The 13,884-nt window shown below is 38.5% G+C and overlaps 1 protein-coding gene across 1 annotated transcript; it reads right to left on the bottom strand.

Annotated features, from left to right (window-relative positions):
- Window positions 1-292: 292 nt before the first annotated feature.
- On the bottom strand, window positions 293-13,062 carry LOC139739545 (D-aspartate oxidase-like). The gene is made up of 10 exons (XM_071650152.1): window positions 12,842-13,062; window positions 11,197-11,323; window positions 10,265-10,290; window positions 8,991-9,056; window positions 7,872-7,926; window positions 6,944-7,045; window positions 5,076-5,167; window positions 3,541-3,658; window positions 960-1,061; window positions 293-418 (listed from the first exon to the last, which is right to left on the bottom strand). The coding sequence occupies exons 1-10, from the start codon at window positions 13,060-13,062 to the stop codon at window positions 293-295; spliced, it is 1,035 nt and encodes a 344-aa protein (XP_071506253.1).
- Between the last annotated feature and the right edge of the window lie 822 nt (window positions 13,063-13,884).

A 13,884-nucleotide genomic window follows, 5' to 3' on the forward strand; every position in this document is an offset into this window, starting at 1 on the left:
ACGGTGAAAAAAATAGCCAAACTTAACCCATTGAGGAAGGACTGATTTTGCTATAACACGCACTTCCCACAGACACCTGCCCAAGTATACTCGGGACTCATCTTCAACGAGTTGATACTGAATAAGTATGAGAGAGGGAGTACGAATGGATGAGAAATGGACTCAGATGTGCTCCCATTACTACATTAGTTGCTAATGTTAGTTCTGTGTATGTTTCCATGAAATAAACAAAATGCAAATGTAGCATCTGGCTACAGCCCAAACTTGTAAAACGTCAGCTGGACTGGAACGTCTAGAGCTTGGACTGTGGTTGCCATGGTGACGAGGCTAGGATGCAACGGACAATCTCAGCAGCCTCCTGACCACAGCCCCAGTGAGTGGTCACTCCGTTACCATCATGGCCATAGTTGTGGACAACCTGGACAACAGAGTAAAGGGACAAAGCTTAAACATGACTGAAATGACTGATTTTCAAATTTCCTTTCTTGAAAATATGACATATCTAACTATCTCTGCATTCTCTCTCTCTCTTCTTCACAGTTATCGTCGCTGAGGCCACAAGACCTTGTATCTGCAAAATGTCAATTGTTCAGGAGAACAAAAAAACATGGCAGCCAAAGCACTGTATCAAATGGTAGAGCCTCTCCTTTGACATGCCATGGTGGCTTCAATTTTGGGGTAAGACAGCTAGGATTTGGACAGGACATCACTTAACTGATTATCTGACCATTAATCCAAAAAAGTCATTTTCACCAAAACTTCAGATACAAGGTCCTGTCGCCCCAGCGACGTTATAAATGCAAGTTTATGTTTTACTTATCAGTTCATTTTATAGAAACAATTTACAGTACTCTAATAAATAATACGCACTTGTGCTTCAGATCCAATTGTTTTTGGATTATATCAGGTTTTCATCTTCGAGAAGAGAGTAATGATGCAATAAAAGGAAGCCATCTTACCTTCAGCTCCTGGGAGCCAAACCTCATCGTCTCTGCCTCTAGTCTAACACCAACTGGTCTGCTGGGCCGCAGGCCAACCTTTTCTGCAAGAACTTCACAGTCCTACGAGCACACAGCATAACAGACACTTCAGTCATTACAGAAAAGTTCTCCATATGCGGGTATAAAGCACATATTTCTACATCAAAACTTAGTTCCCCAATTTTCCATGCTACAGTAAAAACAAAGCCAGGAGCATAGCAAATACTGCATTTACAACACTGAGACTTCTTGATGATATTACCTATCAACAGTAAAAACTGGTGCACTAATCTGTGACATTTGACCCTGATCCCTGATTATCTACACAGAAAAAAAAAAAAATGGGGTAGGGGAAATGACATGTATATACAGTGGACTCCCATTATAATGAACTCCCCAGGACCAGCAGTTTTCTTTGGTTATATTAATTCTTCTTTATAACCGAACAAATAAAGTTAATGATGAAAACAAACAAACAATGCATAAATGTAAGTTGTTTATTGAAAGCTGATCATACTCTGAAATGCAGCATTCAATGCAGTGTTATCTCATTATTTTCATTCAAAATTTACATTTAAGACAGAGCATAAAATTGTTAGAACTTTCATGATTAGTTTGAAAACACATGAATAAAAGCGATGGTTTAGGATTTCGTTACAGTTTGTCACTCCAAGGATCTGTTATTCCAAAGGTTCACTATTCCCAAGAATCGTTAATCCAAAGATTCGATAATCTAAAAAATGAAACAAGGTTTGTTATTCCAAAGGTATGTTCTTCCAAAAGATCATTATTGCAAAAGTTTGTTATTCTGAAAGTGAAATATGGTTTGTTATTCTAAGGTTTGTTAATCCAAAATGAAATAAGGTTGGCTATTTTGAAGGTTCAGTGATACCAAACTAAAAAAGGTTTGTTATTCCAAAGGTTTGTTAATCTGAAAATTATATGAAGTTTGCAATTCTTAACCCGTTGAGGACGGTTTGATTTTGCTACAACACGCATTTCCCATAGACACCTGCGCGAGTATACTCGGGACTCGTCCTAAACGGGTTAAGGTTTGTATGTGTACTCACTTTTTTCACTTTTGGATTAACGAACGTTATTTCATTTCTGATTAACGAACTTTTGGAATAACAAAGATTCCTCTCATCTTTGGATTAAAGAACCTTAATAACAATGAATCATCAGAATAACACCACATAATTTTTTTTTCTTTTGAAAGTTCTTTATGAATGTTGATAATAACAAACCCCATTTCATTTTCCAATTAACAAATATCTAGGTATACATGTACAAAATTTGTGTGTTTTGGCATAATGCCCCTTCAGAATAACGAACCTTAATTCATTTTGTATTAACATAATGTAAGTTCTCCCTGGAAATGGTGTGTTATACAAATGATGCACAGGATAGAGTGCGTTAGTGTAGGCGTAGTGCACTCGAGGGTATTTACAATTGTGAAACATGCACGAGGCGAAGCCGAGTGCATGTTGCACTACATTGTAAATACCCGAGAGTGAGCTACGCCTACACTAACGCCACGAAATAATCCTGTGCATCATTTGTTTTATAAAATGGGTCGAAAATTCGAAAACTAACATCATTTTTCAGCGTTTTTCACGTACCTTTGTGGGTCAAGACGTCCGAAGATGTTCGTCCCAAACTTTTACGCACGTCGCACTCGCGGAAGTCCCGCACATACAGTATAAGTATAATGGGGGGTTGGGTTTCCGGACACCCGCATGAAAACTTACTTTAATATTTTACATAGAATATGCACCCTTTACTTTAAAGACTTGATATAGACTCCTCATATAGGCCTACTAGACAACATACTCTGAAAACGGCATGAGAATTAACCTGCTAAATCGTTGGATTTGCTCTTCAAAGTGACTCCATGTACGCGTCCGGTCCCATAACGCTTGGTCTACTGTACTGTACAAAGTGTACGTATAGTACAGTATACGTACGTACGCCACATATGTTATGCACAAGGGAAGACAGGCCGGCCGGCCGGCAGCCCGAACTAGAAGTTGTTTACAGGATTGACAGCGCGTACGCGTATGCATGCAATTCATCAAAGGAGCCGCCGCGCGCACAGACGATCGGCAATCTACTGTACCATAGGATTACAGGCAGTGCAGTTGTACTGAAGTAAAGGAAGGAGGTGTGTCTCATTTCAGCGCTTCCTATTGGCTACATTCTTGAACCCATTTTATAAAAAACATATAGTGAATGCAGAGCAAAATATGAAGTGTTATTACCGCGCAGAGGTGCTCTGTAAATGTTTGTTCTGCAATGTAATTTATAACCGATCCGCATTTTGTTAAAACAGAACACATTCCTTTTGTTTTTCTTTGTCAATGGCATTTGGAAATGACTTTGCCATCACCAAAATTTTGCTATGACAGTGTTCATTTTAAGAGAATTTAGTCCCACAGAGTTTATTGATGATAATTTTGGGACCTTAATTCTTACTTTGTTGTAACAGAATTTCATTTAAACTGTGTTCATTGTAACGGAGTGCACTGTATGCATTTATCATGGAAAATTTCCACTTTACCTTCAGATTTGGAAACAATCTCACAGTCTTCCTCATGATTTTCTCGCTGTCCTCTTTGTTGGGTGTGGTGTCCCATCGATTTACCTGTCTTGTCCCACCAAGGATGACCACTCCATTCCTACATTGGAAATAAATTTATCAATTCAATAGTCTGTTTATTTCCATCATCAAAAAAAGAAAGAGAAAACATGATTCAAAGCGGTACAAGTTGTCGATTTGTCTTTCATTCATCCGATAAGGACAGTTTTTTTTTAGAATACAATATAAAGTATATGCATGAATGATGTCATTAAACAAAACAAAACAAAACAAAAACCAGAAGAAACAATGCACAATTTGTCATGATAACACACCAAAGTAAATAATCATAATGACAGAAAACAGTTTTCCACTTAAAAGCCAAGCTTGTAATACATGGAACACTGAACACAAAACAATGACAGCATCAATTCGTTATAACAACAGAATATATTCAAATCAAATTCATCTATATAAAATCGTACATATGCTCATTGATATATGATGCTGATACTATAAACAACACTTAATATGATTTTAGAATGCAAACATATAAAATACATATCATAGCAAATTTACAGCACAGACACTAAAATGAGCAAGATGTGAATGCATTCAATGCTCCACTCGAAGACACACATCATGACACATGACCATTCCAGTCATAATCAGAAAACACCTGAATGATACTGCTGTTATTATGCAAACCAAGAAAAGCACTTTTCTACTTTCTATCAACCACTGTGGTTTACCTAACTGCACAGAGCACACAATTCATCCATCGATTCTCACAACTCACTCAATGATTCATGACACAATCACACACGCAGGCATACATCAGCAAATTCACAGCCTTCATAAATCACTTCAACCATCTATGACCCATCACCTAAGAATGCCATCAACATAGAATATGAGTAGGTGGGGGTGATAAGTGACAGTTCTCTTGCAATTTTCTGAGATCACCTGTATTACAAAAAAATTAAAAAAAATAAAAAATAAAAAATAAAATACAGCAAAAAATATGGAGTACCTTTGGTTCCTGCCACTCTTCTGTCCTACAGTGGGACTACTACAAAGCACAGAGTGCATGTATTCTTAATTTATCAAGTCCAGGAAGAATTTGGCAGCAGGTATCATCATTTTGTTATCATTATTGTGGCAGATTTAAGTAATATACTTCATATCTTACTTTGGAGAAAGGTTGGATGGAACTGGTTCAATTCATTGTATCAACCAAATTTAAATCTGTAAATTTGTATGAGATAAAAGAACTAGTGTCGCAAAGTGAAGAAGCAGTTATGACTTATTCAATTTAGAAGTGTTTTGATATTATGCAACCAAAACAATCACATATCAACAACACAAAATTCAAATGAAAGATAGCTTTTCGAATTTTCTTTATGAAACATAGACAAGAAATAGTACAAACTTTGGATTAATGTTCTTGTACGCAGCACCAAACTATAGACTTTTGATGGGTTAATAGGATACAAAGAAAGATGACATCGTCTTACCTAACCAGGACATAGTTGTCTGCCTCTACATCTCTCTTGGCATGTCTGCTGTACTCCTCCAGCATACAGAACGTCTGCGTAGGGGCTCGCACCTAAAAAGGCATACGACGATTGAAAGGATCACATTATAGGAAAAGATGGGAATACCTTGAAGGGATGGTAAAGTTTTGATTAAGATGGGGCTTCAGGTTTCCAACATTTTTTAAGGATGATTTATTTCTTGTGTTGAGAAAATGAGATGCCTCTTTTGAAACGTTGAAGAGCATACAATTCAAAAGAGGAATTCCAAGTTTATTTGATGAAAATTGGTTTTGAAATGGCTGAGATATCCAAAACAAAGTGGTTCTAATAAAAGATGGGTCCCGCCTTTTATCAGAATCTCTTAGTTTTACTTTGTTTTTGCATGTCTCAGTCATTTCAGAACCAATTGTCATCAATTAAACTTTGAATTCCTCTTTATAATAAAATATTATTGTATGCTCTTTAACATTTCATTAAGTGGTTTCTATGTATTTCACAAAAAGATAAAAGCTGAAACCTCACCTCAACCAATACTATACCATATCTTTTAAATTACCGTGGAATGCCAACAATGCAACTCTGTGCTTAGAGACCTTGAAGACATGGATGGCCAAATTTAACTGATCTTCATTGAGGTACATTCATACACCACAAATAGCATCCGTCAACGAATATGCGCATCAGAGCGTATGCTCATCAGTGACATTGGACTCCAGTTGAGATTCATTGGTTGTGTGTATGCTTACATAGATATCTGTGATAAAGTTGTACACAATTTGTTACAGGTATTCTCAGATATCTCCGAGAAATAGTATACATACAAAGCAGTAAAAAGATAGTGATATGAAAAACTCCCAGTTTGTTTTCTCTCTGTTTTTTTTATTTTAATTTTTTGGGGGGAGGAGGGGGTGGTTGTTATTCTTATTTCCCTGGAGAAAAGAAAAATAACATTAATATTTCTCACTGGTATGGCTGTATCCAGTCTATCAAGGTTAATATCGAACGTAAAAGGAAAGAAGAAAAGAAGACTAAAAACATGCACACACCCACATACACACACACAACACCTCTGGTTGCAACTTTTGTTTTTGTCGTAGAAGGCATGCCAAAATATGCCAAAATATAAAACAAATACTTTGCCTTGAGAGTTTCTTGTCTCAAAAAAGAACTATTCACTTCGGGGCTGCGCCCCTCAGTGAATAGTTCTTTTGGAGTCACCTCTGCCCATAGTTTGAACAAGAAACTCTCAAGGCAAAGTATATTTGTATAGGTACTACACAACACAGAACAAACATACAACTTCATTAATGTGTTCAATACACTTGTTTTATGATGACTCATGACGCTCGCTGCATTATATCTACAGACATATATTTAGACATTATGACATAAGAATCTTTGAAGTGTTGAAGATAAAGCAGAAGAAGATAAAATACTGTATAAAGCATTACTTCCACCGATAGGTAGCCATTAAGGCCATCTTGGCTATGCATCCATACACACTACAGCATCAATAAACCAATTTAGAAGCTTAATCTATGATCAGCGAATGCTATATATCACGACAAAGTGTAAACACCCTAGATGATCTTTATCTGCACAACTTGTGCACGAGACGAGAATGCAAACCTTGTCAATACCAGCAGAGAAAAAGAGCAAGTACTGACGAGGGAGTATGAACGACTTGGCTACACGTAGGCATCACGTTGTCTCTGATATCTTTACAGTTTGCCAATGCATCTATTCATTTAGCTTCTATTGCAATGCCCCACCCCTTAACCTCTCATAAAGATAAAGAAAAAGTCAAGATGTGTTCATCATCCAGCCCAATTGTTTTGCGAACTTACTCTGAGTATTTGGCCCCGCACTGGCCGAACGTGTTTGTCGTTAGCCAGCATCTTGGCCCCTATGCCTGAGCAGTTGACGACAACATCATACTCTCCTGCGAGCTGATTGGTTTGAAGGAAAAAAAAAAATGAATTAAAGGCATTATTTACCATTTGCAGAGGAAAACAAAAAACAAAGCTTTAGTGCTTCAAATTAGTTCTAAAATGTGAGTTAGGGACAGAACAACCAATGTAAAAATGTTAATCAGTGTAATAAATGTTGAGTATTGTTAGATTTACAAAAAGTGAGCTATAGTAATGATAAAATTTCTAGAATAAACCATTTAAAGTTATGGTTAATTGAGAGAAATATTGAAATCTACGTATATTTTAGGTTTTATTGTGAAATTCTTATATGGTAGGATATTTCGTGACACAACCGACCTACACATATAAACATCAAATGTGATTACTCTAATATTCTTTAAATCACTGCTCCAAATGGTAAACAATGTCTTTACGGTGTGTTTATAATCAAGAAACATTCATAAGTGGTAATCTTCAAGAGATATTGCCAGCTTGCATCACACTTTGAGGATGATATCTTTCCAAAAATCTTGTGCAACTTAATAGAACATTTCTGTTAAATTCTGTACTAGCTGTTGAAAAATAGCTCAAAGTGGCAATTGGAATTATCATCACAAGGAATCTTGGCACATTTCTGACATTTCCCCCAATATTTCATCTAAATCCACTTACAACTTTTTACTGAAGAGTTCCACACAAAAGACAAACATACAAAGACTGTCAAAAGAAACATCGCTTCCTTGGCAAAAAAAAGTTACCAGTAAAAGAGAACTCTGTGTGTAATGGCCACCTACCCACAGTGGCAACGTCTACCGCTTGCCATGAGGGAGTAAGGATCAATGGTTTGACATCGTGTTCTTACCTCGGCAAGGCTTCCAAGCCTCCTCTCCACCAACTGTCCACCTTTGGTACGGAAACTAAATTTTGTAATGGAAAATGCAATAAGCAAAAAATAAAAAATAAAATCAAACATTCTTCAGACTTGATGAATATTGCTGAATGGTGGGACCATATGACAAATGTTGTCCTTGATGTAGAAATCCTCCCTAGCATAGATATATGTTTGCATTTATAGCACAGGAGAAGAAGAAACTAATCCCTGGAGTTTGAGCAAAATGAGGTATGTGCACAAAGAGAATGATAAATAATTGAAATTTGAGCATTTAGTCAAATCACCAATCACTGAGTAAAATTCATCTTAAATATATATATATATATATATATATATTCCATGGCACTCAGTCAAATTCTGGGTGCAGCAAGGTCAATGACAAATCTGTCTTCTTTTATTTAAGTAGTAAATGATATCAAAATCACATGACCAGGAATGTGACTTATATGGATGTTGAATGTTGCACAAGAGCAGTCATGTATATCCACATTAACAAGACATTCAATACATCAATTGCATGATAACCTTCTCATGTAGAAATACCAGCACATGGATTAAACAAAAACTTTAAAGAAACAATAGTTTTTGAACAGATTACCCTATTCTCCTCAAATTTCACTGGTGTGTTCAATCAATTTTCTGTATCCACTGAATTATTGTTTCAGGTGTAAACTCCTGATTGTGATTCTCTTAGAGTATCATCTCAAACGTTATGAAGTCATGCTTCCAAGGTTCCAAGTTTATTTGGAGTAGGGAAGCTCATTTCCTAGATTTCTAATTCAGTCACGAGTGCAGCAGCCCCACTTCCTGGAAGCTATAAGGGTACTATTAAGAAATTGATTCATTGTGGCTCAGCGAGTTAATATATGGTAAACACATAACATTCTTTACGTATAATGAAAACAGGACATTTATGTGACAGTCATGGGTAATTTAGGGAACAAAGACATATTGTGACCTAAAACCTGACAAAAATTTGGAGTGATTAACAACATGCTCTCATCCTAAAAGCACTACCCTTCCACCTTCCCCTCCTTCCCTTCCCCCCCCCCCCCGAAAAAAAGAGAACAGATAGTATAGAATACTCACCGATTGAGTAGATATGGCAGATAGAGTGTGGTGTCAGTGATTGTTGAAAGGTAGGAAAAGGCTCCCCTGTTTTGTGGGAGGAGAAAGTGCAGGAATTGTGATTATAATGTGGTAAATGGAGATATGCGGTATGTTATTGTTGCGTCAATGCGTTGAGGCGCGTTGTGTCCATGCCAATGGTGCAGTGTACGTGTGGTTGGCATGGGCACAACGCAACTTTTATTTTTCATGTGAATAATGACGCAGATTTGATTCTTGACTTTGACTTTTCACTTGAGAGAGAATGGACATACAGTGTATTCTCTACGAGCTCTGCTATGTTGAATAGTTAATAGGCCTGTATTTGTTATTCACTCTGTATGCGACATGTAGCTGAGGATATAGTGCGGAGTTTAGACTGTCTGTTTGATTTGCTCAATAAATCTATGCAACGTCAACTGGAGACTGTCAGCGTCATCATTAACCCGGCTTACAACAATAACCAAAAACATTAGCCTGTTGAGGACGAGTCCCGAGTATACTCGATATACTTGAGCAAGTGTCTATGGAAAATGTGTGTTGTAGCAAAATCAGCCTGTCCTCGACGGTTAAGTTTTTCATGGGTTTTTTTTTCTTCCTTCACTTGTTCCTTTCTTTTTCAAATGGGAATAGGATTAACAATATTACATCTTCTTATCAAGAGCATGTCATCATGTAAGGTTAACATGCAAGCACATTAAAAAAAAAATCTAAAATGTCATTATACATTGGAAAAAATACATGAAGTCACCCATATATCATGGGGATGATCCTTTAATCCACTTTTGCTTCACTTTGACTACATGTAATTATTTCAGAGTATCTGTGATCACCATAAAATAGGTAAAAAGTACTGACAAGTGAACAGAGTGAAAAACACTTTAGCATGTTCCGTTCAGGAACCTGGTATACCAGGTTCCCGTGGCATCAACTGATAAACAGGAACCTGGTATACCAAGTAGACAAGAGCGCTGGCATTTGTGGCCTAAATTCATGCCTATGTGTGTTATGCGGCCCCGAAAAATGGCTTTGATAGAAAGATTGGAGTTTCTTCTATTGACAATATCTGTTCTCTTTCTGTGTGAAAACTGCATGTATCACAGTATTATTTACCTTTTTTTCTGATACAGTTTGCACAAGTTTCGCTCTAAAACCATGATGTAACTATGGGGTTGTTTAACCCACAAGCCACAGTCGCCGGAGCAGGTTTAGACTAGAGTCCGCTGCTACCATGCATGCATGCATGCTATTCCTACTGATGCACAACGAAAATGTGCATCATCTGTTTCACAGAATGATCAATGGTGGACAAATTTTTGCCCACCCCCCCAAAAAAAAACAACAACAAACAAACAAACATAAAACATAATCATTTTCAGCATGCATCTAGTCAATCACTACCTATGCATGGGAAATTTGCTGGGTGAAAGACTAGAGCCATGCATGTAGTATCCAATGGCTGCATGACAAATTTACTATTTAGGTGTGTGGCTAGTAACCTCTTACTGTGCACAATAGCATATTTGCAGTTGTTATCGTCAGTGATCACAACTGCAATTTTGTATTTGATAGGGAAAGTGCAGCCAGTAAAAGTCAGCGCATGGCTCTGAGCAAAACGAGACTGCATCAATATTTTCAACCCATTCCACCATGTTCTTTAATTGGCAGTTATTGGTCAAGTTTACAATTTTGAAACATGGGAGTTGAAAACTCTTCAATCAGTATGGGTATTGCTTCCAATGGTCAAATCTTAGCAAGGAACATGAGTCTAGCTGCTTACAGTAGGACCCTATACATAATGTTCTAATGAAACTAAGGACTTTTTATCACTTTTAAATCTGCTAAGAAAAGGTATTGCAAACTTGCACATATACACAAAAAATTCTTGTGGATTAAACACAACAGGTATACCAGACCTACTATAAAGCAAAATGTATTTTCACAGCATGAAATCTTTGTGAATTGGAGCCGACGGCCTTTTTCGCAAAGTTAAAATGCATGCAAACATTCCTCCTTTTACAGTATTCCAACGAATATTTGCACATTTATATGTTAACTGCGGTCTCACATAGTATGGCCCAGGTGCAAAAAAATTCAATACATATACTCCCATCCACACGTTGAAATCTTTCTGTACAGTAGGAGGAAGGCTGAGCCTATTTCACTGATAACATAATGGTGGACTTACTGGTATATCTGGTGTGACAGTCTGGGGACACATGCGATAGACGTGTATGAATTGGATCCCCGCTTTCGAGCCTTCAGGAGTCTTCACTAAGGCTATGTTGTGATTCCATGTCTCTCGGCTCCACTTTCTGTTAAGGGAGGAAAAAAGGCATTGCATAACAAAGAAAATTACTACTTGAGGGATTTATACATCTAGGCCTATTGAATTGAATTGAATATATTTTATTGACCAAAACTGGAAATATGCTTTCATAAAAGTAGCATGTCAGAATTGTATACCACAGGAATGAAGATTTATGTGGAGCACTGCTAGCAATCTCTTTGAGAGAGATAATATAGCCTACACGGCTACAACCCTACTGAACCTACCCAAGATTCAACTCCCTAACATACTCAAAGAAAACCCCAAACTCCATTATAACCCTGACTCTATAACATATCCCATTCCATGTAGAATTTATGATAATCAATACAACCCCAACAAGCCCTAGGCTGTGCATACTAAATAAAGCCACAGCTCCAAACTCAATCAGCAGGGGTGTATCCAGGATTTTTTCGGGGGGGGGGGGGGGGGGGGGGGTCGTAATCAAAATTTCTGGACCTTGCGTATCTTTGCGATCTGAGGGAGCAGAGCGACCGAGCGTGTGTGGGGGGGGGGGGGGGTGTCCCCCCTCCCACGGTAGGGAGCATTGCGGCTTAGAAATAAGGTATGGCATATTAAATTTAAAACTAAGTTACAAAATTTGTGAGGTTTTTGACAATTTGCTGGAACACCACCTGATCACTTTTTTTCCCCTGTTGTATATAGAGTAAAAAGCCCTAAAAAAGTCTTTTACAAAAAGTGGACCTTTTGAAATTTTTTTTTTTTTTTTTTTTGGGGGGGGGGGGGGGGTCGTACGACCCTTCCGACCCCCCTTGCATACACCCATGCTCAGGGTGGCTATCACATCCACTTTTTAGAGGTTTGAATCTAATATTCTACGCGGGCAGCGGAACATTAACTACGTTACATATGATCAAATATCTTTTAAATGTGAGGGGGCTGCGGGCTAGTCGAGTTGGTCAAGTGCTTGATGTGGTTGGGTCCCATTGGTCCCCCCTAACCCCTCCTGGGTGCTCCATTGTACACCCATGTGGGACATGAGCATTGGGCTAGTCAAGGTTAGGTTCCACCAATCCCCCCCCCCCTTTTTTTTTTCTTGCTTTGAAAGGAGGAATCTGACAATGGCATGCAGAACCTTCCAAAAACAGTCATGGGTTTTGCAGCCCCGCCTCTCAGTCCCCATCCCCCCCCCCCCCCCCCCCCACACACACACCTGTCTCGCAGTGACAACATTGCAAACTTCATGTAGAAACGTTCTAAATAACTAAGGCATCGAAAAAGAAAAAGGAAAATGCCGAAAACACACAGCAGCATACAACTTACTAGCCCCGGAGACCCCGCCGCTAGGTTGTACGTTGGGGCTGCTGGTCGCAGTTAACAATTTACAAGCATAACAATAGCAAACTGAGACCAGCCTCAACGCGTGTGACAGCATCGCCGTTTGATACCTGTGACTGTGTACATGGTGTACAAGGAGCGCCCTGGGGTTAAACAATATTAAAGAGATTTTACAGAGGTCGAGCGCTCGAACTCGGAAACTCACATCAACCTGTCTCGCGGAGTATCACCGATGCTGTCCCTTCCGTGCCACAGCCCTCCCGACACACAGGAGGTGATGTCAGGTGAGCTGAATTTTTCAGCTACAACCGTTACCTCGACACCAGGTATGTTTTCCACAATGTTTACGGCCGAAGCAAGTCCTATAACCCCTGCCCCAACAACACATACTCGTCTTCTGCTACGCATTGCTTGCGTGGTGGTCATCCTGTGTATTCCCTGGAGCTGGCCTTCTGCTTCTCAACAACGACCTTCACAAATTGAACCAGAGCAGCACGCACCCAAGTCTATCTAACGTTAGGCAAACTTCTCATACACTACCTGCTGATAAATGCCTTTGTATGTGCGCAGGCAGGTGAGTCCTCTCACCTCCCTGGTACTGTATGTGTGAGGCCTCCAACGTTATATTTGTTGATCTCGTGAAATGTTTCTATACATAATACACTCAAAGAGGTTCTATAATGTATAAAGCCTCTTTGAATACACTTGTTACGACGTGCCATGACACTACTGCTGCTGGGAATACGTACTGTACGTAACGTGTGTATGTGAACCGCGCGCGATCACGATACTGCACAGATCATAGGCCACATACGTACACGTGGATACATAAACACAAAAGATCCGGAGATTCGGAGGAAGAGCATGAGAGAAGGGAGGCTATACCTGTATAGGCTGTGTGCTTGCTCAAGAGCTGCCGTATAGGTAACTAAAAGAGATTTTTCTCCTCCTGATCCCCACCACGGCAATCTGTATTGCAGACGTTATGAGAATATACTTCACAGATTAAGAGTAGGAAGTTGTTTACTGAATCAATGGTAAATGTTCTCAGTGCGGTATATCAGAAACCGTACAACATTTCCTCTTTAAAACAAAGAATACAGAACTCAGTTACAAAATTATCTTGGAGTAATATATTGAATCATCCTCAACAAAAGTTGATTATTTGTTTTGTTAAAGGCACTGGTAAATATTGGATATTATCGTTTGTATTAGATATCGTAGCATTAGTTGTTTATAGAATATTAT

The sequence above is a fragment of the Diadema antillarum genome, unplaced genomic scaffold (genome assembly GCF_040938485.1).
Source record: "Diadema antillarum isolate AM-2024a unplaced genomic scaffold, OU_Dant_1.0 scf00000029, whole genome shotgun sequence".
Classification (NCBI taxonomy): Eukaryota; Metazoa; Echinodermata; class Echinoidea; order Diadematoida; family Diadematidae; genus Diadema; species Diadema antillarum.

Excerpts from the sequence above, each read along its gene's own strand:
- LOC139739545 (XM_071650152.1), bottom strand. The coding sequence starts at position 13,062 with ATGACCACCACGCAAGCAATGCGTAGCAGAAGACGAGTATGTGTTGTT. Across the intron at positions 10,291-11,196 it reads CTGTCACACCAGATATACCA|ATGATGCACATTTTCGTTGT; the intron begins GTAAGTCCACCA and ends TCTGTGAAACAG. Across the intron at positions 5,168-6,943 it reads TGCGGGGCCAAATACTCAGA|GTGCGAGCCCCTACGCAGAC; the intron begins GTAAGTTCGCAA and ends ATGCCTTTTTAG.